The following is a 27,436-nucleotide window of genomic DNA, read 5'->3' on the forward strand; positions in this document are numbered from 1 at the left end:
ACCCACCCAGTTATAGAATTAAAAGGACTAGGATTCTAGGCCCAAGGAAGACCTGAACACTGGACTTCCTCATTTTGGATGACAGCCACTGGTCAGATCACCAGGACTAGCACTCTTCAGACTCAAAAACAGCAGCTGCCAAGGAGCAAGTGCTTACGTGTGAGCAGAGAGTCGGAGGTCTGGGATGCAGATGTTGTCTTCTCCACAGTCCAAAATTATACGTGTCTGTGGGATGGAACAAACATGCAAAGTTTTGACTGAATGAACAGCAAACACAATCTGGATCTTGCAGCTGCTCACTGGCACCTCAGTACCGAGATGTCTACACAGCAGGGAGCCCAATGAAATCCAGGAAAGCATCCCCATCCCTCATGAGATGAAGCTGGAAGGCAGGGGCACAGAACTCAGAGCATGGGGAAGCTTCCCCCTGAATCTAATTAACTCTATACACCACCACAGTGGCCCACATCTCTTTAATCAGCTGATTCCTCACAGCAGAGTTAAGGAAAGCACTCCTCTGCAGATAATTAATAGGAGGAGGGGGAGAAAATCCCCACCCAATGCATTTCAATGCAGTCTAGTGCTGTACAATCAGCTCTAATACAGTCTGGGAGTGATGTGTTCAAGCTCATTATAAATGATTGCAGAAGGCTACCTAGGCCCTGCAGCCCATATGGGAAATAAATGTGGTTAAAAGAAAACCATTTTCCTGTCATGCAGATGAGATTTCTTTATAAAATATATATCTAATTATATAATAGCATTAATAGCTGAGAATGCTTGGGGGAACAGAATCAAGAAAATCTAAATGTTAATGCTTATTTCCAACCCCAACCCCCAATCCTATTAGTTCTAGCTGTCCTGCTTCCAAAGGCAGAACTCAGTCTGCATCATTGTGAGGGACAAAATACCCAAGCATGTGCAAAGAGCAATTCTCTTACCGTTTCATTTGCACAACCAGATCCATATTCCTGGGATGAAGAATTTAGGCTTCTGGCTCAAAGGATGTAATTTGAATCCTTCTTTAAGTATTTAGCATTTGGCTAAATGGCCATTTCATTTATTTATTTATTTATTTGCTAACTCATTTCATTTATACCCCCCCCAACAGGCTCCAAGGGCAACTTATATTCTTCAAATTACAAAAACAAAGCAAGAAAATTCAAATACCAGAATACAAAAGCAATATAAAAACAGTCAGCGGCTTGAAAAGAGGGAAATCAAAATCGATCATGTGATGCCTATACTTTGAGGTGGTGGAGGAAAATCTCACCTGATCCTGGACCATCATTTGGCCATACAGCACAGGCTGCATCTCCCCACCTGCAGAGGTGGCGGATGCCAAGCTGAAGTTGAGGCTCACAACAATGGGGCTCAGTTTGTCCTTGAAATCCGCCTCATCCTGTGGGAGGGAGAGAAGCAGCTCAGTGATCCCCTGAGGCTTGCTTATGTTTCCACTAAAATGACTCAAACGTAATGGCTCAGTGTAACAGAGAGCAATGCAACAGCTTGCTCAGAGGCAGAGATGAGGAATGCAGCGCTTGCTGAATTTCCGTGCATGTCGCATTGTTATTAAACAAAGGCAGAAGATTCCTGCCAGAACAAAAAGATGGAAATGCCAGCACCCACCCCTGGACTCCATCCCCCCCATTCCACATCACCGTCAGAATATCCAGGAATATACTTGATGACAACACATATGACAATAGACAAAGGCCCCTCCTTCATGGAGGGGGGACTGGGGAGAAAACATATTTTGGATGTTTTAAATTACTCTCCAACCCTCGCCTATTGTTTCGGAGTTGGTACCACAATATCCAAAGTGACAAAAAATGGACATAAAACAGTTCAGCTTCAATTAAGATCTCAAAAAGGGAACCACTCTCAGTCCTGGAACAGCCATTTCCACTTCGGTGTCTCTTACTTAGGAGTGTACAAAGCCCACCCCCGACTAGGGATGGACAGATCAGGCTGTTTCTGGTCCGTGCTAATTTCACATGTGTTCATTCATACGTTTCTTTCATCCCTTCTCTGCATGGATCTGTGGGTTTTAAACAGAAACAAAACCTGCCCCCAAATTCACATTTAATCACAAAACATGTATTTAAGTATATGTTTATCTCAACGTAGGCATTTCTATCCTAGAATACGTATTTTAACAGGTTTGTTATTGTTTTGACCTGAGAACTAAAAAAACCTGCAAAATTTGAATTAAAATGTAAAGTCCAAAGAATAATTACATTCCAATCCACACATTGATCTAGTTGGTGCAGATCAAGTCAGTTTGCATTTGAAATTACAGCAATCAAATGCCACAGCATCCCAATTCCAACCACACAGGTCACTATAAACACTCAATCAAACCCAGATTCACTCTATAACCCAGTTTTCTATCCAATCCCTTCAACAGCAACTTTTCTTCAGGGAGCTCAGTACATGCTTCTTCCCATCCCCATTTTATCCTCACAACAACCTTGTGAGGTAGTTTATTTATTTATTATTTGATTTATATCCTGCCCTCCCTTCCAGCAGGAGCCCAGGGCAGCCCAGATTAGATAGTGACTGGCCCGAGATCATCCAGTGGGCTTCATGGCTGAGTGAGGCTTTGAACACTGGTCTCCCAGGTTCTAGTCCAACACTTTAACCACAATGCCACACTGGTTCTCATCCTCTGCCCATCTGCCAACAAAATGAATAAAATAATCATAGGTGCGTCCCATTTCCCTGAGTGATCAGGCATCTTCATTCCAGGCACAGTGCTGCAAGGGTTTGATTTCCTTTCGATGAAAGAATATACACCGTAAGTCTACCATTAGGCAGAATTCAAGGGAGCTGATTTTGGCTGCCTTGAAAGGGTAGCAAATTGTTACTTGCGGGGTTTCTTACTGTTGTATTTTTACTGCCAGTAAGAGGCACTGGTGAGATTTTCTGCCTCAGGTGCCAAAATAACTTGGGCAGCTTTGGATACCATGCACCTTGAGTTAAGGGCTGTGTATATAGCACTTGTAGCAAAGCATCCTGAGCTGGCCTGGGTCCTTGCGATATATATTTACAAATATACAGGCAGAAGATCATGGAGGCAAATACACTCCTTCAGTAGGCATCGCAGCCACTTACCCTATGGTCAGATTCCAGGAGAGCAATTGCTTAGACCCAGCAGCCAATCCAGCTAAAGTCACTGTTCCCTACCTCTGACTGGCTGCCTCCATTTCAAACTGCTGAACTGACATTTTCTTGCATGCCCCCATGCAGGTAAATTGTCCATTCAGGAAAGCACTGGGAGGGGTAAAAACATCCCTGCTTGTTAGAAAGCAGTCAGTTTAACAAAGGATGCTCACCCAGCAGCAGGAATCATAACCTCCATACGCATATACATGCCATCTCCCAAGTTCATCCTTTTTTCCTGGTATCATCCTAACAGTAGAGTAACAGGAAGAAACACAACAGCTTTGCGACGCATGGAGCTGCAGTGATGAAGAAAGCTATTGGATTTCTGCCTATCAAGCAGCAATGAAACGCTCAGGAGCCTTGCTGGAAGCAAAGGTGGCAACTGTACTTGTACAATTGTCTGTTGGGGGGGATACAGAGATCATCAGTGGCATAAGGAAGTATATCCTGTCCCCCAAACAGGGAAAAACCATTGAGTATCCCCATTAACGTCCATAGGCCAGATTTGTAAAATGAGAAGTGACAGGTCTGAGACCCAGACATGCGAGGTTGGGTTGTGGCCAATCTCACAAGTGGGAATAATGCACTCTGTATATACTCAGAAGCAACTTCAATTATTCTTCCTCTGCATACCTGCCCCCCCCTCAAAACATCCTTTTTATTGGACATTCATAATGATTTGTGCTCATGATGGTATTGGGCAGCTATACTCAATCCCACTTTCAATACTGTTTGTGCCTGCAAATGTTTTGCGGTGGTCAGACTGCTTCATTTCGTTGGTGCATGCCTGGTAACTTCCTGCTGAAATCCTGTAACTTTTTATGCGGCAAATGTCCTAGTTTACTTTTTGTCCCACTTTTGTTGCACAATAGCGCAAGAGTGCCTCTTGCGACAGCAATCGTGCCATAACAGTGGGGAAGCATTCAGAATGACCAATACAACAGAATAGTGTGTGGACAGTCTTGTATAAATCCACCACCAATGAACTATTATTGCATCAATGACATCTTGCAGAATACACTTGCCAAAAAACATCAGTCTGGATGGGCCCTGGGACTGCAGCCAGGTGCTGAGTACAGCTCTGAGTGAAAGCCACAACTGTCTCCTATATACTCGCAAGGCTCCCCACACTTCCAAAAATACACAATGCTTTGCCTGTGTCTCATACCCGCAGATAAGCCGTGACATTCTGGCAGGTTTGGTTTTTTTTCCCTGACAGTTTCAGCAGGAACGTCTGGCTTGATTGGGTGGTTTGCAGCAAGAAAACCCGTCGCCCAAATTTCTGCTTCATGCGGTCCAACTGCAGCTCAGCGTTCAGGTCTAGCCAAGGTTTGAGGAAATTTGCAGAAAGCAACACAGTGGATAGTAGTGAAGTGCAGGAAATGGTAACACAAACAGTAACATTAGATAGGCACATGGTGTACTGATTTAGAAGCCTGCTAAACTTTTTAAAAATTTAAACCAGCCTATTCAGATAGATAATTTAATTTTTTCTTGATTTTTATCTGTGTATTAATGATAATTATTGTTTTATATATGCTGCTTAGAGATTTTTTTTAATTAAGTGGTTTATATGTTTATCTAAATAAATAAATAAAACACAATCCATGCTCATTTCACATCATTAGCTGGAATACCACAAGAACTCCTTTTCAACCCATCTGTGGTAGAACATCAAGACCTCTATGGAGCAAAACATTGCAGTGTTCTATCCAGTCTGGTAGTGGCTACAGAACTAGCCATAGAAGCATGCAGCCGCAGCAATTGAGGGATTGCACCTCTTGGTCAACCACATTCCTATTATGCCACATTATGTACCAAATAATTTTTATAGACCAACATCAGTGATTCACTTCTCCCTTAGTCCGACAGCAGTACCAGCTCTGATCCAGAATCAGTAGGTTATATCTGTGCAAACCTATTGTGGAAGAGGGACCTTGCTGCCTGTGGGGCAAAAGCTTGTTCATTCCTCTCCTAATGCGCTAATGCAGTTAGTTTTTATTTTCTCCAGTAGCTACTTGAACAGCAGCAACAGGAACAACAAACAAAACAAAACTGGACATCCTGTCTGACGACCACAGATTATGTGGAACAGAAAAACCTGAACTGTGGGCAATGCTGTCTCTAAAATGCTGCCCCCTACTCTAAAAAAACTATCATCTGTAAACGGAGACTGGAACAGTCTCTGAAACATAAGGATGAATATGATCTATAAGTTCATCCCATCCCACCCATCTCATTCTCCCCTGTACTATGGCAGCTTGATGGCACTACCTCCAACTCTCCCCACAGCCTATGCAACACTCACCTATATTCTGTGGAATGCTCTTTCCTGACACTTCCACACACATCTGGATGGTGAAGCTGCATTGAGGAGTTGGAAGACAATGAGGACCAGTTCACACATGATGTTGCAGCAAACTTGGCTTTGCAGCTGAGTGTGCAATCAACAGGGAGTCAGCAACTGTATACGCCGGCATATTATCTCTGACAGTGAACATAGCTAGAGTACAAATGTGTAAAATAAGTAATATCTGCATTCCACCTCATGGGGAGAAGCAACCAGCACTGGCTCCCTGAGCAATGTATGCATGTTTGGAAACACATCCATACATTACCATTTTCAGATGTACCAAAAAACAAATAATTTCTGACATGGATTTTGGGGAAAGAGTGACACTTGAGGGAGCAGAGGCCATTGCCGGCTGGAGAGGATTTCTTAAAGTACAGTTGATTGATTTATTCATTCTTTAAAATATTTATAATCTGCCCTTCATTAATGCAGATCCCAGGGTGGGGTACAGGACACAGAAGAAAAATAACCAAATCATAAAATAAACAACAATACATATTCAAATGCATCAAATACTTGAAGCAGCTAAAAACAACAGAGCAGATTCAACAATCATCAACTTCGAAAACTTAAAAGCCCTGGGCAAATAGATGGTTCTTAACCTGGCACTAAAATGATAACATCACCGTGGCCAGTTATACCGGTAAAGGGAGGGCATTCGCAAAGAAGGCTCCATCCTGCATCATCACATAGTGAGCTTCTCCCCATGAGGTGGAATGCAGATATTATGTATTTTACACATTTGTACTCTATTCTTCAATACTAGCCACAATGGCTATGTTCACTGTCAGAGGTAATATGCCTGCGTATACAGTTGCTGAAAATAATAATAATAATAATAATAATAATAATTTAATTTTTGTGTCGCCTATCTGGCCAAGGCCACTCTAGGCGACGTACACAATTAAATTCCAGTAAAATACAATTTAAAATACGATTTAAAATACATAGCAATACAATACAGTCGACAATAAAGGATTAAATTACAGCATAAAACAGTATGTAAACAACGGGCGTTCAGTAATAGTGATAAAAGCTTAGCCCACCCCGGAGGTCCCGAAGGCCTGTCCAAAGAGCCAAGTTTTTAAGGCTCGGCGAAATGTATCCAGGGAAGGGGCATGGCGGAGATCAAACGGGAGGGAGTTCCAGAGAGTGGGGGCCGCCACTGAAAATGCCCTCTCCCTAGTTCCCACCAACCTAGCTGTTTTCGTTGGTGGGACTGAGAGAAGGCCCTGCGTGGCTGATCTAGTCAGGCGGCTAAGTTGGTGGTACTGGAGGTGCTCCTTCAGGTAAACTGGGCCGAGACCGTATAGGGCTTTAAAGGTTAATACCAACACCTTGAATTGGGCCCGGAAAGCAACTGGAAGCCAGTGTAGATGAACTAACACCGGCATAATGTGATCACGGCGGCGGCTATTTGTAAGTAAACGGGCCGCCGCATTTTGTACCAGCTGTAGTTTCCGGGTCGTTTTCAAGGGTAGCCCCACGTAGAGCGCATTGCAGTAGTCCAGTCGAGAGGTGACCAGTGCATGCACTACCAGTGGGAGCTGATGAGCAGGGAGGTAGGGTTGCAGCCTCCGTATCAGGTGTAACTGATACCAAGCTGCCCAGCTCACTGCTGAAATCTGAGCCTCCATGGACAGCTTGGAGTCAAGAATAACCCCGAGGCTGTGGACCTGATCCTTCAGGGGCAATCTTAAGTGGAGAGAGTGCTGATGTGCTCAAGTTCTGCTTGCAAGCATCTGATTGGCCACGGTGAGAATAGGATGCTGGACTAGATGAGCCTTTGGCCTGATCCAGCAGGCTCTTGTTATGTTCACACTAGTTATGAAATGCCCTCCCAAGAGAGGCCTGCTTGGCTCCGCCATTACCTTCCATGAGGTGGCCATGCGCCCTTCTTTACAGTCCTTTGTTTGAAGGCCTGTTCTGCCCAAGTCCACTTTAAAGACAAATAAATATGACAAGGTTGAGCAGAGGCCTTCAAGGTGCCCAGCAACCATCAGCAGACTTAGCTGGCAAACAGGTCACCTGGTCATCATCTTCCTTACTATGGAGAGATGGATTCTATTTCTGTTTCAGTTACAGGCATTCTTTCTAAATTTGCATCTATACATACAGATCAACACATGCAAATTGTATGCAAATCTGCACCCTCTCCTTTCCTCTTTTTTTGCCGATGCACAAGCTGCCACCCCACCCTTCAGCTGTGCAGTAGACACGGCTCTTCTGCAGAGCCTTTGGTGGAAAGCCCATTTTGAGTGCAATTCGGTTCTCTGCTGGTTTAGGAGGGTTCCACTGAGCTACATTTCCACTCCCAGTCTGATTTGTGTTCTAAAGTTTATCTTTTTAGAGTGGATCATTATTATTAGCCACCTCGGGGGGTCTTTAAAACTGGAAATGAGGGGTAGAAATATTTTAATTAGTACATTTTTTAAAAGGATTCCGAGAAGGTCCCTGAAATTCATTTCTTAAAATAAACTGAGTCCTGGAAACAAGAAATCAGTGGCATACACTGATTTCACTGACGTCTAATTTATTCTGAGCAGACAACCTGACTCTCCTAGGTACCGGGGAGGGGATGGAGTCTGGATTTAATTGCTTCCTTTAGCATGAAGTGAATGCCCTTCCCACCCAGCTTACATTTTCTCCTCTGGGTTGAGGGCATCTGGCATGATCATCTGGGCTTTGACAATCACTACTGGCTGAGCTCTGAGGGGATCAAAAACAAAACAAAAACAGAACCTGGTGACCGAAAGGCAAAAGCAAGACAGAAGCTCCAAGCTCAAGCTCCAAGGCAGCAGGCTTGTGGCCCCACCGTCTAATTATATATTTCCACTCCCTCTGGTTGCAAAGGTGATGGAGCATGCTCAGTCTGCTGTACCAGCTGCAGTAAGTTCCTTTAAAAACAACAACCCAGAAGTGCGAATATCTGTGTTTTTCCTGGTAAGATACAGGTGAAATTCAAATCTTTGAGCAGTGTTATGCTTTTGCACACAAATTAGGGGGAAAACAAAGGCACCGTTTGCAGCAACATAAAAAAGGCCAGCAGAATGGTGGGGAACAACCAGACGTTGCTTGTCAGCTTACAGGAAATAAAATGAACAAAGGAAGGAGGAGGAAGTGGGGATGGAGAGGGGAATGATTGACACAGCCACGCACTAGAGAAAGGGAGTGAAGGCATTTTCCCCTCCCTTTTCATATTATCAGTGGATTGGGTTAGTACGGATTTACAGGGGGGAAACTGCATAATAGCTTCTGTTTGCCGGTAACATCATGTGAACCATGCAAATTTAAAGGAGACCACCGTTTAGATGAGCCCTAATACTCCTTTTCTGGGAATGGAACGGCAAGCACTCTCTGATGAGACAGATTTTTTAGAACCATTTCACTCTGCGTTCAGGTCTGGTTTGGGGACCAAATCAGCTCTGGTCACTCTGATGGATGACCTTTATCAGGAAAGAAACAGAAGATGTATGACCCCAGTGACTCAAAATGAGTAGCTTTAGTAGCCTTGGACTTGGCTAGGAAGAAAAGAGACCACCATTTTGTTGGCTGAAAAAGGCTGCTAATGCAAAGAGGTTTCAGGCTGGCAGGAGCAGCAATTTGAAGGATATTGGGGTGTTAGATCAATATTGTGTGGCACTAGTTCTGCCTGCATAGTGTGCTTGCTTTCTATCTGCTCATCCCGTACATTGGCAAATACACAATTTATGACAAAGGGACCATAAACCTTCAGTATTCTCTTTGTTCTAGGAAACTGACCCATATATAGCTGACCCTGGAACTTTCTTCTGTTCGACTGGGATATGGGAACCCAAAACAATATTATTGAGACCAGCCAAGAAACTATAATTAAATCATCCTAACGGAATATCACTTTGCCTCTTAAACACTCCTTTAGTTTCCCTCCCCCCAATTCAGCTTCAACAGTAAATCTGCACACACACATTAACAGAAATCTAGAGGGGTGGCTCTCCAGATGTTGTTGGATTCCAACTCCCATCAGCCCTAGCCAGCATGGGAATTGTAGTCCATTTTACATAAATTAACAACTGATAATGAGTAAGCAACTGTCACTGATTCCCCTTCTTTCTGTCCACAGGGTAGATATTAGTTCCTCTGCAAACGTTCTGACATGGAGAAAATCAAAAATGTGATGTAGGCATGAGTATCTTAGTCCCAGGCTATGGTCTGAAGGCACATGAGGCCAGCACCCTGATGAAGCTAAGCAGGGTCAGATCTGGTCAGTGCCTGGATGGGAGACCGCCTGGGAACCATATGTAAGCCACCTTGAGTTTCTATGATGAAAAAAAAGGCTAAGTATAAATGTAATAAATAAATAATAATAAATAATAAATAAATATCTTGCCTCTTATAACCACCCTCTCCCCTCCTTCTACCAAAGTATTGAGATTATTAGAAGTCCTTCCTAACCCTTTTAGCACTTGTTGGCTAAAGAGCTTGAAATGAACACCCAGGGGTATTTTCCAAAAGGGCAAGGAACCAGTCCAGTAAGAGCATGCCCAAATCCCAGAGGAAAAAAACATTTACAGGTGACCCAGACAGCAAGGGCTCATGGGGAATCTCTCCCCCACTGGCTGGGCCCCATCCACTCACCTGTACACAGCTACCTTACTGGCTCGGAAGGCTCCAACCAGCACATCTGTGAAGGGGAACAAGAGACAAAAAGGTTAGCAGAATCAAGGATGCAGCATTCCACCAGCCGTCTATCATAGAATCCCAGGTCTACCCACTCCACCAATGTGATTAGCAATTAAGCTTTGCTCTACAAAACAGAAGCATCCTTATATAATAGCAAAGGATTTTGCACAACCTCATGTCTTCCGCTAACTTAAAACAAATATTTTACAAGCTGATTTTCAGCCAAAATATGTCACCCAATACAGGCAAACATGTAACACTCCAAAGGAACAAAAAGCTAAATATGAAACAGAATCCCTACTCAGCCATGCAGCTCAGTCGGTGACCTTGGGCCAGTCACTGCCTCACAGCATAGCCTACCTCACATGGTTGTTGTGGGTATTAAATGAGGAGGGGGAGAACCATGTACTTGAGCTACTTGGAGAAAAGGTGGGATATAAATGCAATGAGTAAATGCATTACATCTGCTTCCATGAAGGGCAAGGTAAGTATATAAGCAATAAACATAAATAATGGTTTTTATTTTCTTTTCTTCTAGGTATAGGGAGTCTGGCCTAGTCTTTTGAAGATTCCAACTTCTTTCGCAAGTTTTTAAAAAGAGGGTGTGCTAAAACCCAACTGCTACATAGTTCGGTCGTGCATTACCAGGATAGCCGTTAGCATCGATGTCTGAAGCTCCACGGATGGCAAAACCAAAGCCAGCAGGTCCAGAGAAAGGACTGTTGAGGATCTGGTTTGGGGACCCCCTCAGGCCCTCACTTTGCCCGCGGTAGATGTAAACGCGACCACCCCCGTCTTGGCCAGCGAAGGGGGCTCCTATGGCTATATCTGCGGAAGCGAAGGACAAGGGTAAGGAAGCCATTTGGTCAAATGGGGGAGAGAGAGAATAATCCCCTCATGCACAAATAAGCCAGGCAGAAAAGGAGCTGGAGGGCGCAGGAACACACAAGACACACCAGACGAGGCAAGATTCCATCACCAGGAGGAGGACCTGGGCCTTAAATTGAAGGTGTCCTAGGTGCTCCCACATTCAGCTTTTGGAAGGATGTGGATTCTAATAGGGTTGGTGGAAGAAAGGCCTAGTGGCCAGGACAACAGCTTTCTCTCTGCAGGCCAGAACTGGGAATGGGCATCTGGTTGTCAGAATAAGATGGTGGAACATCAGGAAAAACCTCCTGTTAGAGCGGAACAACAATGGAACAAATTACCTGGGTAGGTGGTGGGCTCTCCAAAATTGGGGGCATTCAAGAGGCAGCAGGACAGTCACCTGTCGGGTATGAAGTTGGATTCCTGCATTGTGCAGCTGGTTGGACACAATGGCCTTAAAGGCCCCTTCCAACCTGGGGATTCTGGGATTCTATGAAAAAAGATCCTGTCCATCTTCTTCACGGACAGAAAGTGCCCAGCTTGGCAATGTTGGTTCAGCATTTGAACCAGTAAATGCTGGAACTCGGCTTTGGAACAGAGTGAGGATAATATAAAAGAAGGCATCCAAACATGTCCAGAGGTCATCTCTGTCTCCACTGAGACCTCAGCCCTGAAACATAGGGTCTCTGTGGTGAAGAAAATGACTTCCTGGTCTCCTCACATGCTCAGAAGCTTTTATTACTATCCCCCTGTCTGTAATAAGGTTGAGCTCTGCCATTGAAAACGGTATCAAAAACAGATTATATCCCAGGCAGGAACCTCAGGGCTGTGGGTCAAAGATGCCCTCCAGGTCTTTCTAGCCAGCTCTCAGGACTCCTCCCAGGCCAGATCCCCTCCTTGGCCACCCACTCCTTGAGAGCCTTGCCTGGCTGGAATACTTCTAACAATGCTTTGTGCTGGTCTGGGTGGAGGATAAAATTAAAGAGGGAGGTGTGAATGTGTGTATAAACAAGCCTACTGTACAAAAGTAAACTTTATAGTTATTGCTCCACCCATTTTTGCCTCTGGCCCCGCCCAGGACTGGCATGTGGCCCCAGAAGGTTGCCCAGAAGGGAATGTGGCCCTCAGGATAAAAAGGTTCCCTGTCCCTGCTGTATTAATCCCAATTGAAGTGGGGAGAACGGAGAACAGGAAATTTGAATTTAAGAGGTGACAAATTCCCCCTCCCCTTCTATCCCATCCCTACCAATGTATCCGTCCTGGTCTATGTCACCCAGGGGAGCAATGGCCATGCCAAAGCGCCCATAGACATCCATGCCTGTCAGGGTCTGCCAAGGGGTGCTGTAAGCCGTGGGGGTCTTCCGCTGCAGGTATAAGTAAACTCTTCCCACTTCATAGAGTTTGCTGTCGGAGTGACGCTCCATGAAGAGAGGGGCCCCCACAAGAATGTCATCTTTCCTGGGACAGAAGAGGAAAAGAAAAGTGCTCTTAGTGTCCCGGGTTCATCCAAAATGCACTCATAGGATTCTGTGCCTCGGGCAATAGGATCTGATATAACCCACCTGATCCTACCAGCAGGTTGATTTCAATGGAAGATTAGGGTGGGTTTGCAAATGTTTTGTACCATACCAAAATGTACCAAGCTTTGGAAGTGTTCTTCTGTAGGGGTGTTCTGTTGCCATCAACATGCATAGAGACAACCTGCTATTTGGGAATCTCTCCTGGTAATCTGCCATTACTTCTCAAGTAAAATACACACCATACCTCTTCCGTACTAGCCATTTCTCGCAGAATTGACACCACTCCTTCGCTCAGTGATTCCCGGGAATCCAGACCACATTGCCCTCAAACCATTCCAGCTGTCTGTTTTCCCCACTGTCCTCCCATTTCATTTTGTTACTCATTTGTGTCAGTGTGTGTGTGTGTGTGTGTGGCGCGTGCACGCGCATTTCCCCATCAAATGGGATTGCAACAGAAGCATTACATGTGGAAACTGGTGTGGACATATTGTCTTGCCTTTTGTGGAGGGTGAGTTGAATTGCAAATGGTAACAGGCGTATTTGCCTCCCAGTCGTCTGCCTCTGTGTTACCTTACCTGCCTGCACCTCCATCATTACCAGCCCTGGAACGTGTTTCCTCCTGTGGTTTATTTCAAGCTAAATTAACCCTTCCTGGTAAAGCCAAACTCAGCAGGTGCTTTCCAAGAGACAGAGCGCACCTGTCTGTACTTGTAAGTTTCAGCATCGCCTTTCAACAGCGTCAGAGCCTTTGCTCTCTCTGTGACCCCACTCAGCTCCTCTTAAGGCAGAGAAGGGGAACCTGTAGCCCTTCAGATGTCGCTGGACTCAAACTCCCATCCTCCCTGACAACTGGCCATGCTGGCTGGGGCTGATGAGAGCTGTTCCATGTCCTACGCAGAATGTCTGCATTCACTGTTTTTAAAATTCTGTACAGAATCACAATAGCGTAACATGGTATTTTTTAATCTTATTTTTCATGAATATATTAAAATGCAGTGAAGCATAAATAATAAAACATTTCCAATGTGAAAGTTAGGGGGCTGCTGAACAATAGCAAAATTGGAAACAACAATAACCCCTCATAATCCATATTAGAATAAAGTTTGCAGGGTGTATTTAAAAAAAAAAAAAACACTGTGCAGAGCTTTTGTTCTTTTGGGGGCTTTTGTCCATATCTTAGTAGATGATTTTTTTAAAAAAGCAGTGAGTGATGTCAACCAGAAGCAGGCAAAGGATAAGAGTTTGTGCAACCTGGATCAGGACCGCACCAGTGGGAAGTTCAGTGAATCCTTTCCCACAGCCTTTTTTAAAAAAATAAATTTTTATTTGACTTTTCTTTTCTTCAAGAATAATACAAAAAAACAAAACACTAAGGAAAAAACATGGGAGCAATAACCAATGAATGATCAAAAGCATGCTACAGAAAAAGGATACAGTACATTCACAAAGGGGAGTGAGTTGACTTACGTGATCAAGGGTAAATAATTTCACACATAAAGGCTTTCCCATAGCTTTCAAGTTGAAAATGACTTCCCTGTTTGTGCCTGAAGCTGCTAATAGAAGATAGAAGGGGTTTGTTTGGGGGGGAGGGTATATTTAGTGGGGAAAATGAAGGGAAGGGTTACCCCCCTCCCACTGTACCATCATCATGATCCAGATCAGAGGCTCCCATGGCTGTTTGGGGTTTAAAAAGAGAAAGGATGTGGGGAATCTCAAGCATGGGATTAAAGTAATGTCTAATTTGACCCTTAGCATAAAACCAGTGTTCATTTTGCCAAGGTTGCAGTAGCAGCCATTTGACAACAGATGGCAGCAGATGCCAAAAATGTGGATCTGAATGTCTTGTAGGAGAAAGCAGATGAAACACAGGTAAAGCCACTGTCCTTCAATTAATATTCCTTGACAAGAAATATGCAGGCTTCTAGATTAACACAACACTATTTGACAGAGGACTCAGTAGAGAGAATGCATGCTCCTGAATAATTCTAAAATTGTGATCAGCAAGAATTTTACTGAATGGCCATTTCAGAGGTTTGTGTGTGTGTGTGTTGTGTGTGTGTGTGTGTGTGTGTGTGAGGGAGAGGGAGAGGGAGAGAGAGAGGGAGAGAGAGGGAGAGAGAGAGAGAGAGACCCACTCTTACCTCTTCTTCAGCATATGGGGCAGATCACATGCTACTGCTTTCAGGCCCAGATTTCAGGAACCACCAGCTGATCTGTATCCTAAAGTATCTAAATCCCTCCCAGTGTTCTGGCTCATAATTTTAGCATAGTACTAGGATTCAGATCTGGCCAGAAATTATGTGAGGGTTTGCCACATTCTGTACCCTTTGCTGTTTGTAGTTCCTTGTCCCACCATCTACCCTGATGTACTTTCACCCACTCCTGCTGGAGATCCCATCCTTTGTGTACTTACATAACACTCTCTGCTGTTTGCAAACAGAACAGGTGGACAAGGTCTGTAACCTGAAGCTATATTTGTGGCAGGGGGAAGACAGAGCTACTCTTTGTTCACCCTCCCGCAGAGCTGCAACAGATCCAAATCAAATGTCAGAGGCAGCACACCCTTCCTCGGCCTTACCCATCTCCATTGACATCAGCAACTGCAACTGTGTGCCCAAAATAAGATGCCACCTGCAAGATGTAAGAAGTTAAGAGCATCATGCATCTCCCACCATTCCACTTAAAAAACCAAATTCCTAAGGCAGCAGTAAAAGCAAGAATAGAAAATAACCAATCCACATAAGCAATACTGTAATGGAACCATATTAAAATCAAATAAGTGCAGATAACAAGGGAAAAAAGAAAAGAAAAAGGCAGCCAGTTCAAAACAGAATTCAGTTACAAAATAACAGATGAACAAGAGGGCTGGATGAGCCTCTCTCAGTAGGGTGTCCCAAAGTCTGTCCATTTCTCGGCTTCCTGCCAAATGCACACCAGATGTTGACGGGTAATAGAGAAGATCTCAACACCTGGGCAGGCTTATGTGGGAGCAGGTAGCCTTCAGGTGGCCTGGTCCCATGCCACTGAGCACTTTGTTGGTCATAACCAGCACTTGAATTGTGCCTGGAAATGGACCAGCAGCAGGTATAGCTGTTGTAACATGGGGGACACCTGCTGCCTATAACTGACACTGGCAGTGGCAGCATGTGGGTTGGGGTGGAGGGAGCTGTCCTCCCAAGGCTGGTGCTTCTGCTGCTTACGTGGATGTGGTGGCAGTAAGGTCGGGGCTCCACAGTTACATCAGTGGGCCACCACCTCCAATATAATGGTTCGTTGGTGCACCTGGCTGGCCCTGACCTCATCACCATACCATACTGCCCCTGCACTGTCCAGATAGACTGCAGCAACGCCAGCATCAGGAGAGTCACTCTGCCCCACCACATGGACCCCTTCTGGGCCCTGGTCAACAACCTGGTTGCAGCATCACAGACCTCGGAAGCAGTTTTCAAAAGGAAGCCCCATGCAGAGCCTGTTGCAGTCATCCAAAGATGATGTAACTAAGGGATGTGTCAGCATGGCCAGATGGGACAGGTCTAGGAACAGGTGTAGTTGGTGCACCAGCCTCAGCCGAGCAAAAGGACTCCTAGCCACCACCAAAATGAGGGCGTCTTGCCTACGGGTGGATCCAGAACTAGTTCTTGAGCATGAAAATATCAAGGAAAATATTATCTAGATGGCCCAGCTCTCTCCACTCCTTTGGTATTGTGTCTGGCTGGAAAAGAATGTAGGGGGAGAAGCAGGCGTGGAGAGAACCATGGGTCTCAAGGCTTTGTTACCTGTTCACTGGGGAGGGTCCACAGAACATGGAAGTAATACTTGGAGGTGCGAATTTCCACCTAGCATAGGGAACAGGGAAAGAGAGTTAGAGAGATTTACGAGCAGTGGTGGCTGGTGGCTCCATTTCAGTGGGGGAGTGGAATCTACTGAAGCACCTACGACAGTTCCTTGAAAGTTCATACTAAAACCTGGAGAGGATTCCAGTGCTCCACTGACATGGGGCTGCTAGCCGCCACCATTTAAGGGTGTTCCCCTGTGTTAATGAGCCCCACTCCTCCTATTTCTCAAGAGATATAAAGCAACCACCTTCCTCCACTGCCAAGAGTGCCCACAGGAGGTCCCCCACAGTGCCACCCACAAGCCCAACCTCAACAAGGCATCAAGATAGCAGCAAGCCCATTCTACCCCATTGTACCATACTCCTTCCAATGACACAGAACCTGCTTTCAGTGCAAGGCGATCTATGAAATAATTATGGACTGGCTCTGCACCTATTACAGGGCTTATATTTAGCTATGGCTTAACCCTGCCCCATTCCCAGAAGTTGTTGCTATGTGCCACTGCTCTCAACCCTAGAATGTACAATGAAACAGCAATAAAGTCAGGGGTGCCTCTGAGCATGCAAAGACTGTAGGCATAATCTGTGCCACTGCTCAAGCTAGAAACCAATGCCAAGGCCCAGCTCTAAAGCATGCAAACTAGTAAAAAAGATACCTCCAAGCATGTGCAGAGAGTGCCCCCCTACACAACCAATGCCCATTTGTTTGCGATTAGATGAAGGGCATGACACAAGCATGCAGGCTTGAGCCCCTGCACCTTTTATGATAGAAATTTGACATAGCATGCACCCTTCCTAGATGTGCAAGAGTCAGACCAGAGATGTGCCCTCCCACACCTCTTTCCATAGGGCTCCTGCACACAACTTGTACTCACCACTCCTTTTGTTAGGCTCTTGTTAGGAACGCCCACCACACACTCTGCAAACAGAAGACTCATCTCAGAGGTTGTGAAGCACCCAGCAGGCTGATTTCTCAGCACTCCAGACTTGAGATTCATGTTGAACCCTCCTGCAGACTGAACTACCAGAGACTCAGCAGGGATTGTCTTAGTTTAAGGCACTATGGCAGTGAGGGGATAAACCCATCATAAACCATATTGATCAAGTTAAAAAAAGAGACGGGAAGCCCATGTCTCCCAACCACCACCACGCCTCAGGTGGGTAAAAACATCAGCTTCTCCTGCTATTGGTCCTTACAGCAGCCCTGCAAAATATGTTACTATTATAATTCCCATTTTATAGATGGGAGGACTGGGGCAGGGAAGCACTGAGTGGACTAAAATGACAAAGTCAGTCCATAATTAAGTTACAATTTAAATTCCTGGCAAAAAAGGAAAAAGGGAGAGAGATCCAACAGCTTACGTTTAGCAAAGCAAGGCTTAGCTAAACAGCCAAAACAGCAAAACCTACCTGCGGTACCCCTGTTGATCCTAAAGCTCAACTAAAGTTTCTCAAAAGAAATTTTCCTGATAAAAGTTATGAGAATTTTCTTTTTTGCATCACCCCACTCCCCCTGTTGAAAAAGAGGGCAATTTTGCTGAATATCAAAGGATTTCCCATCATTTTTTAAATGGCAGCTGTCAGCTTTCCCCTGCAATGTCCCAAACAATGCTAGGATGTTGAGGATACCAGCACAGTTGCCATTTCCAGACTTTTTTTGGAGGGGAGCGGGGAAGGGAATTAGGAAAAAAGCCGCTCTGGGCTCCTACTGGAAGGAAGGGTGGGATATAAATCAAATAATAAACAAACAAGCAAACAAATAATAAAGTAGTTGTGCCACTGCTAATGGTGAGCCCCATCTCCAAGAAACTACTGGGGAATTTCCTCTCCCCAGGAGGAATATATGGCAACATGTGTCCCCCACCCCCATTTTGCCATCCATGACAATGGAGAATTTCAGGAGGTTATTTTTTGCTCCGCTCTACCCCACCCCAGAAAACTGCTGCTGAAAAAATAAGCTTGTTCCCTTACCTGGTGACTTGGAGTCATCATTAAACTCCCCAAAAGCCAATGAATACCCTGCATGGGAGGAAGGATTGGAAGATTTAGTGAGGGGGAAAGGCATATCCTTGGCACAAAGCACCCACTTCCTAAGCCCCATGGCAGTATGTCTAACCAGGTCTTCCCTAGGAATCACATGGGCTCACATTTACAGCTTGATCCTGCATTGCAAATTTAATTCAGTTTCAAACAGATTTAACAGCCAAGGAATCTAGGGGATTCTCATTCTGCGAATCTCTTTATGTGTGTCAGCAGCACAGCATCTGCAAAGAATCATCATGGCTCACCTTACTCCATTCTTACTGCTCTAACGCAGGACACCCTGCTGCTTAACGGCAGCCAGAATGATGCTTAAAGCAGGGCTGTATAGGCATTCAGAATTCTCGTGCACATTTGCAAGCATACTCAAAGAGTGTGGATTGGCTGCAGAATCCAGCATCTTGAGAATCTCAGCTTTCATATTTACTGCTTTTGGCTGGGTTCACTCAATCCCCTCCATGTTGGAATATATGTGGTTCAACTCCAACTTGTGGGTTGAGGCTGCATGGGGTTAAAAGGGTAGCTAGAGAGGAGACCTCTTGGTTGCTAGGCTATACCTGTCCTTTGATCTCCTGCTGTCTCTTCCTTCCTGCTAGACTGATATGCAAAGGATGTTGATCACAACTCCATCCCTCCTTCTTACTTCTTCTTTCTCTTGAGAGGGGAGCAGACATATTCCTTTGTCTCTCCCTCTCCTCCAAAGCATGAGGGCAAGCACTGGGCTCAGTGTTTGCAGCTCCAACTTAGCTAGTTAGCTAGATATAGGACTCTTTCCTATCAAGCATGTACTTCCAGAATAAAGTAGTTATTTCTTATTTTAAACCTTAAAGTCTCTATCTGACTAATTTGCAGGGAAAGTATGATCTTTAGCAAAGATTCAAACACACACATAAGCTCGCTCAGTACTCTCCGTTCCCAGCATCGCAACTCTCTGACACTCCACGCACTGGATGGTGTGACTGTGAGTGACCTATGCCAAAAGGCGCTCTACTTGCAAAATACCAAAGTATGCCTGGAGAGCTTCTCCACATAAGGAGAGGCCTTGGCCCAATCTGGGTCCCTCTTCACACTGAAGAGTTCTACATGTATATATCAGGATATGAGCAGAACTCCTTCTGATGACGTTTGGATGCATGGATGTTGGGGGAGTGTGGGTCCCTGAGATCCCCACCACATCCTCTTTCAATACGTGGAAGGGTGGGGTCATGTGAACCCAGGGCTGGCCCAAAACATTTTGCAGTCTGGGACAAAGGACAAGATGGCACCCCACCATTTCTCCTACAGAAGCTGACTGCTGGTGAGAATCTTTCTTCAAGGCTAGCCGTGGAGCAATGAGAGACAGTGTGGCTTAGTGGTTAGAGCATTGGACTAGGACCTGGGAGACCAGGGTTCAAATCCCCACACAGCCATGAAGTTCCCTGGGCGACCTTGGGCCAGTCACTGCCTCTCAGCCTCAGAGGGAGGCAATGGTCAACCCCCTCTGAATACAGCTTACCATGAAAACCCTGTTCATAGGGTCGCCATAAGTTGGAATCGACTTGAAGGCAATCCATTTCCATTTATCCATGGAGCAGTGTCCACCACTGCACCTGCGGGCATCAGGATACTGAGGGGGCTGCAGGACAGGCTGCATGGCACAGACCGCTCTGCCCTCCAACAGAAGGGTATGGCCAGGAGGAACAACTGGGGCTGCCACCAGTGCCCCTCCAGCATCTGCCTCCTGGGGAGACGCCTCACACTGCCTAATGGCTGGGCCGTCTCGGTTTTGCTTTTGGGAAATGTCCTCCAATGGCTGCAAATATAGGTTTGATAATGTGTGGGCAACATGGGTAAAATCTCTGGAGGTCAAGATCAGAAGGTTGCTCTGTGCTCCTGCCCAAGGAGTGGCAGAAGCCAAACAAATTAGGAAAAATAAATTTTAATATATGCAAGTCTGCTTAATTTGCATGATTGACACAATGTATCTATTTTCCCCTTGGGACAGAATGTTCATCTTTTATGGGGGCACACACAGAGCCCTGGCCTATAGGCTCGTCCATCTCTAGACAATAACTAGAGGCTAGATGTAAACCACCGTGCTAAGCCAGAATGGGGAGCACGATGCACAACTAGTGCAGCATCTTTGCACAAGACTTTTAAATTAAATGAGGCACACTGCCCCCCCCAAAAAAACCATGTTTCCTCTCCCATCTGGATGATTTCCCCCCAACCACTTGAAGAGGGGCAGTAACTGGAGAAGGAGATACGTAGCTGGGGTGCAAGATACTTGGGTACTGCTTCTTGCCTCTAAGTCTAGAAAAGGGAATCGTCGTTTCAAAAGGGGGTAATCATAGGCTTTTGCCCACTTGCTGAGCCTGTAGAGCACCTTTGATCAACCTGCTGCCCTCCAGATGTTTTAGACCACAACCTTGCCGGTGGGGGCTAATGGGAATTGTAGTCCAAAACATTGGGAGGGCACCAGGCTGGCAAAGGATGCCTTAGAGTCCACGGGGTGTGTGGAGGGGAATGGGGTGGCTCTGTGCTTTACCCACTTTTAGCATGTGGCCCTCAATTTATTTATTTATTACATTTATACCCCGCCTTTCTTTTCATGATAGAAACCCAAGGCGGCTTACATATGGTTCCCAGGTGGTCTCCCATCCAGGCACTGACCACACCTGACACTGCTTAGCTTCAGCAGGGTGCTGGCCTCATATGCCTTGAGACCATAGCCTCAACAGATTTCTCCAAGGGAATGTGGCCCTTGGATGTAAAAGCTTCCTCATCCTTTCCTTAGACTGTTCCCGAACTTATTTAACTCCTTTTCTGAATGTCACCTCTTCTCCTTCCCCCCGATTCCTCCAGGATGAGTAGATGAAAAAGCCTCCCAGCTGACCTAGATATCCATCGTTGTAATCTGAGGACGTGAAATCATTTGTTACTTGCTGCTGGCTCGCTGTCCACAACAAGGTAGGGTTGTGAGGAGCACTCGCTTGGACCGCTGACAAATTGACAGAATAGATCAGACCTGGAAGAGAGACAAAAGCCACACATACTAGTTGTCCAAGAGGAAGCAGCAAAGCTGGGATCACATAAGTGCAGTGGCGGCCGGTGACTCCATGTCAGCATGGCAGTGGAATCCACTCCAGGTTTTAGACCAAGCTTTCAAGGATCTGAAGCATCTTGGACAGCTCCCTGAAAGTTCAGACTAAAACCCAGAGTGGATTCTACTGCCCCACTGACATGGAGCAACCAGTTGCCACTGTATAGGTGAGAAAGTAGAGGCAAGACAACCAAATTGCATTCCTGTTCCCACAAACCAGGTGGTAAAAAGGACAGCGATCAACTCAGTAACACCTGCCTGATCCTACTTAATAGTGGAGAATGCAAACTAACAAGCAAAGCCTAAACATGGATCTCTCTCTGCTTGCTCCCTCTCCACTGGACCTTACAGCCTACAACTGTGGCAGGGGCCCTGTGGCGTTCCAGATGCTGTTGGATTCCAACTCCTTTCCAACTTTCCTCTTTCAACAAGCCTTTTAAGTTGAGACCTATCCCAGTCTGCATCTGTGCAGAATAGTTTAATATGTTTTTTAATAATGTTTTTAACCCTTTTTAAGGTTGTTTTTTTAAAATGTTTTTAATGCTGTTTTGTTTTAATGTATTTTAAGATTTGTTTTTATGACGTTTCAAAGTGTTTTAGTACTTTGTTTGCCGCCCTGGGCTCCTGATGGGAGGAAGGGCGGGATACAAATTAAATAAAGAAATAAACTCCTATCAACCTCCAGCCAACATGGCCAACGGTCAGGGATGATGGGAGCTGTAATCCAGCAAAGTCCAGAGGGTCCTTTGCCTGCTGCAGGAGGGGCAAAGGAAGGCACTTACCTCCAAAGTAATATCCACCCGGAGCCCCAAGAAACAGCCTCCCAGACTGTGGGGAGAAGACAAGAGGTCAAAGTCAGCACCACAGTCGCAATACCACAGGCAGACAAAACTAGAAGAAGTCGTATGAATAATCAGCCCACCCAGAGTCTCACACACACATTGAGAGAACCACACATCTGCCTCTACGTGCCAGCTTTTCTGTAAACATCCAAGGAAGGCTTCTGGGTGAGATGCAAACTAGCTTCCAGCATTTTGGCAGACGGTTGCTTCAAGGAAAACCACCACCTTGTTTGATAAATTAACCTATTTGTGGAACTAGACGTATCTCTGCTGTCTTTTTACAGCTGGTTCCCCCCTCTCCCAGCTATCTTGTCTCTTCTAGTGGTGACGAAATTAGCATTGCTGAACTGAACGCTGCGCAGTGGTAAGGGCATTCCTAGACCTATTCACATGACCATTTAAATACATGGTAGCTGACTGAAAAACAATTAAATCCTGTGCCTGGAGATGGGTGCACATGCCTGGCTCACCAAAGACTGGAGGGCCCCATGTAAATCCAGAGGGCCCATTGCTGAGTCTTCTAATGAAACCAGCTTCACTTGTCATGAGGGATGGGCAAACCTGTCAATTTCAGTTTCTCTGTTTCTCATGTTTCCAGTCTTAAGGCCAGCTCTTCACATTTCCACTTCAGTTTGACATTTTGTTTGTGGGGGGGGAACTCCTCATGAAAATTTATCTGTATTTAAGTGTGCATTTCTCCTAATACAACATTTTAATGCCATTTTGCTAAATGCACCCATTTTTGCAAGCAATTTCCATACTATGTATTTCTGTATCTTAATTTTCACTAATATAGGTATTTTATGCAGTTTTCCAGACAGACAGACAGACAGACTAGATAGATAGACAGACAGACAGACAGACTAGATAGATTAGATAGATAGACAGACAGACAGACAGATTAGATAGATAGATAGATAGATAGATAGACAGACGGACAGACAGACAGACTAGATAGATTAGATAGACAGACAGACAGACAGACAGATTAGATATATAGATTAGATAGATTAGATAGTAGATAGATTAGATAGATTAGACAGACAGACAGACAGACAGACAGACTAGATAGATTATAGATAGATTATAGATAGATAGATAGATAGATAGATAGATAGATAGATAGATAGATAGATAGATAGATAGATAGATAGATAGATAGATTAGATAGATTAGATAGATTAGATAGATTAGATAGACAGACAGACAGATTAGATAGATTAGATAGACACAGACAGATAGATAGATTAGATAATTAGATAGATAGACAGACAGACAGACAGACAGACAGACTAGATAAGATTAGATAGATAGACAGACAGACAGACAGACAGACAGACAAGATAGATTAGATAGATTAGATAGACAGACAGACAGACAGACAGACAGACAGACAGACAGACAGACAGACAAGATAGATTAGATAGATTAGAGATAGGTAGATAGGTAGATAGATAGATAGATAGATTAGATAGATTAGATAGATTAGATAGATTAGATAGACAGACAGACAGACAGAGACAGACAGACAGACAGACAGACAGACAGACAGACAGACAGACAGACAGACAGACAGATAGATAGAATTTTTGTACACCTTTGTTTTGGTTGGAGAACTGCATTGCAACATTCTGAGAAGTGTGAATTTTGAAGGATAGGTACATTTTGTTTCACATATTGTTGTGGGAAGTGTGAAAAATGCAGGTGCACATTAAAATATGGACTGAACTGAATTTCTCCCCATCCCTGCTGGTCACATCCCTCTCCTAATTCTATCAGTGGCATAAGAAGGCTGAAACACAGATTGTCCATATCTGCACTACAAAGATCAACTGGCTCGAATTATCATGTCATCCCCATAAATTAACAACATCATAACGCTCTGGGAATCACAGTTTGTTCCCAGAGTTCCATGGGGGAAGCAATGCTAGTTCAGTCACTTCAAATTTATAGCATAGCCTTCATTTGTTCATTTGTATAGCATAGTTCACCGTTTGCCTCTCCTCACCCTCCTCTTCCTCAGCAAAAACTCACATCAGAGATGGCAGAGCTGAATCCAATTTCACAGTAGCGCTTGTCGTTTGCTGATGGAAGGCAAAGATACAAGAAAGCAACTTAATTGATTACATGAAAGCGGTGGAGATTCCTTACACCAAGAATGGAGAAATAAATTCACTATGCCTGGATACAATACCCATTCATTGCTAATCCATAACATCTGGCAGCCAGTGGTACCTTGTCTTTGGGTTTATTAGATCAGGAGTTGCATGGAGAGAGAGAAAAGGGAAGGATTGGTTTTCGTAAAAATGCAAGAACTGGGCAAAATTAAGCAGCATGCTAAAGATAAGGCAAAAGAAATTGTGCTTGTTTATATAACAGACAATCAAGGCAACCAAACCTTGCAACTCAATACCATAGAATGGATTAGAAGCCTGTGGTCCTCCAGATGCTGTTGGACTCCAAGTCCTATCAGCCCCAGCCAGCATGGCCAATGATCAGGGATAATGGTGTTGGCTATTAAACCGAGAAAGCAGAGGTTAAATTTCCACAGGTGAGCTACGTGACTTAGCAGCGAAAGTTGGCAGAGCTCGAGCCATCTTCAAGGACACGTTGCTAAGCAACCTAGGCTCGGTCAGCTGGCCTTATCTATATAGAGGGCCAGCAGACACTTATGAGTGTGGGGGTCGAGGAGTTTGTACAGAGAGAGCTTGTGATATATTGTCAGTAAAGTGACTCTTAAAACTTATTGCTTGTCCGGCTCATTGCTTCAACTGGCATCTAGCCTGTCACTATATTGTTCTGCATCCTGGGCATCTGCTTGCGCCAGATACAACATCCAACAAGTGGTAGCAGAGGATGGTTTCCTGGTGCTGATGGTACCTGGTGCTGATGGTTACCTGGTGCTGAGGATTACCTGGAGCGGAGGATTGCAGAAAAGCGGCAGAGAAAAGCCAGAACTGCAGACCAGCGGGAAAAACAGCAGAGAGACGGAGAAACCGAAAGCTGAGCTGAAAGCTGTGAGAGAGCCGTGGGAAAGAAAAAAAACTAACTGAAGGACAGAGGTGAGAAGCTCTAATTACAAAGGCGGTGAACTGTGAAAAGTGAAAGTATGTCTGTTACATTATCGGCCGGGATTCCCTTGGAAAGGCTGACAGGGAAAAATTATGGCACTTGGAAACAGAGAATGCAGGCTTTTCTAGTGAAAGAAGACCTGTGGAAAGCTATCGCAGAAGACCCACCCGCCGGGGTGCCTATTCCAGCAGATTGGAGAAGGCTGGATGAGAGGGCAAAGGCGTTAATTGTTCTTGCTATTGATGATTCTCAATTACTGCACGTGCGTGATGCAACAACGGCAAAAGAAACCTGGGAAACTTTAAGAAATATTCATGTGAGAAAGACTGCCAGTTCTAAAATATATCTTGCCAGAAGATTGTATCAGATGCGCTTATCTGGAGATACAACCATGTCAGAGCATTTGTTGGAAATAAACAGACTGTTTACTGAGTTGTCAGAACGTGAAATTGAACATTCTCAAACGCAAAAAGTGTATATAACATTAGCTTCACTAGATTCAAGTTATGATAGTCTGGTGAGCTCTTTGGAAGCAATGGACGATGCAAATCTCAATATGGATTATATAGAAGGCAAACTTTTACAAGAATTCCAAAGGAGGCAAGAAATGACAAAGCAGGAAAAGACTGAGTCTAAACACAACGTGGAAAAGCAGAACAACAAAGCAGCACAAGAGAGACTGTATGGACAAAAGGCATGTTATTTTTGTGGTTCCAAGCAACATCTTCAAAGGAATTGTGAAGCAAGAAGAAGAGAAAGAGGAAGAAAACCATGTGTACAGGTGATCTATGCTAGTAAGAATAAGCAATGTATTAACAATTAGCAGGGAAATAACTGTAAAGCTTTATGGGCAATTGACAGTGGGGCAACAAATAGTATAATCAAAGATAAATCCATGTTTCATACATTTTGTGACGTAGAGGATCATGTAATAATGGCTGATGGGACTAAGAAACTTATCAAAAGTAGGGGTACAGTGAAATTAGCAGGTTTCAATACCATTATGACAGATGTGCTGTTTGTTCCTGATATCAAATGTAACATTATGGCTGTGTCGAAACTCAATGAAATGGGGTTCCCAGTGATGTTCAAAAGGGGTTCAGTGCATGTAATGAGAGGGGAAAATATTCATGAAAGGGATAGTAAAGAAGTCACTGTTCTATATGCAGCTGAGAGTCCTCAGTAAAGACACAGACAGGACACATAGAGGTTCAATAGGGATTAACCTGATGCAGTCAGTGAAAGCACAGACGCCAGTGATTGATGCTGATGTCGTGGCTTATAAAACAGAGCAGGAAAAAGAACCCTCAAGCCTCGGGGATATAAAACAATTACCCATAGCCGAACAGAATGAATGGCATGCAGCGATGAAAGAGGAGCTGGAAGCAATGCGAAATAATGGCACATGGACGCTAGTACCTCTGCCCCCAGGGAAGAAAGCTATAGGGTGTAAGTGGATATTTAAACGTAAGCGGTCAAGTACTGGACAGATACAAAGATATAGGGCACGCCTAGTAGCTAAGGGCTTTACACAGCAATTCGGGACGGACTATGATGCAGTTTTCGCTCCCGTGGTGAAACATGAGTCAATCAGGGTTTTGCTAAAAATAGCTGCCATAGAAAACATTCATGTAAGCCACTATGACATTGGCACGGCGTTTTTACATGGGGAGTTGAAAGAAGAAATCTATATGGAACAGCCTCCCGGATGTGAAACACAGCCAGGTCTAGTTTGCAAGTTACAGAAATCCCTGTATGGTCTGCGCCAGAGTGCGCGCTGTTGGAACGAAAAACTAGATGATGTTCTGCAGTCAATGAATTTCAAGCGTTGTGTGGCAGACCCCTGTGTGTATGTGAAAGAAAGAAAGGGGGGGCTCACATACTGCCTAGTTTATGTAGATGACATCCTGTACTTGTCCCATGAGGAGGAAGACGAAAGAGAGTTCCGTAATAGTCTGAAACAACATGTGGTAACGAAAAGTTTGGGACCTGTAA

At 44.7% G+C, this 27,436-nt stretch overlaps 1 protein-coding gene across 2 annotated transcripts in view; it reads right to left on the reverse strand.

The window, feature by feature from the left end:
* The window catches only part of ITGA2B (integrin subunit alpha 2b), an 80,213-nt gene that overhangs the window by 28,293 nt on the left and 24,484 nt on the right, over positions 1–27,436 (reverse strand). The window contains exons 2-17 of one of the 2 annotated variants that reach the window (XM_061588231.1): positions 24,564–24,609; positions 24,404–24,453; positions 22,310–22,355; positions 21,321–21,452; positions 18,377–18,424; positions 17,281–17,324; positions 16,347–16,406; positions 15,149–15,201; positions 12,297–12,508; positions 10,829–11,011; positions 10,139–10,184; positions 8,162–8,230; positions 5,477–5,532; positions 4,337–4,488; positions 1,274–1,402; positions 158–225 (exon numbers count right to left, since the gene is read on the reverse strand). In XM_061588231.1, the coding sequence (XP_061444215.1) occupies positions 158–225; positions 1,274–1,402; positions 4,337–4,488; positions 5,477–5,532; positions 8,162–8,230; positions 10,139–10,184; positions 10,829–11,011; positions 12,297–12,508; positions 15,149–15,201; positions 16,347–16,406; positions 17,281–17,324; positions 18,377–18,424; positions 21,321–21,452; positions 22,310–22,355; positions 24,404–24,453; positions 24,564–24,567 (1,352 nt within the window). In that variant the 5' untranslated portion in view covers positions 24,568–24,609. The remainder of the gene's footprint in view (positions 1–157; positions 226–1,273; positions 1,403–4,336; positions 4,489–5,476; positions 5,533–8,161; positions 8,231–10,138; positions 10,185–10,828; positions 11,012–12,296; positions 12,509–15,148; positions 15,202–16,346; positions 16,407–17,280; positions 17,325–18,376; positions 18,425–21,320; positions 21,453–22,309; positions 22,356–24,403; positions 24,454–24,563; positions 24,610–27,436) is intronic. The other variant, XM_061588230.1, reaches the window with a different exon arrangement.

The sequence above is a fragment of the Rhineura floridana genome, chromosome 11, assembly GCF_030035675.1.
Source record: "Rhineura floridana isolate rRhiFlo1 chromosome 11, rRhiFlo1.hap2, whole genome shotgun sequence".
Classification (NCBI taxonomy): domain Eukaryota; kingdom Metazoa; phylum Chordata; class Lepidosauria; order Squamata; family Rhineuridae; genus Rhineura; species Rhineura floridana.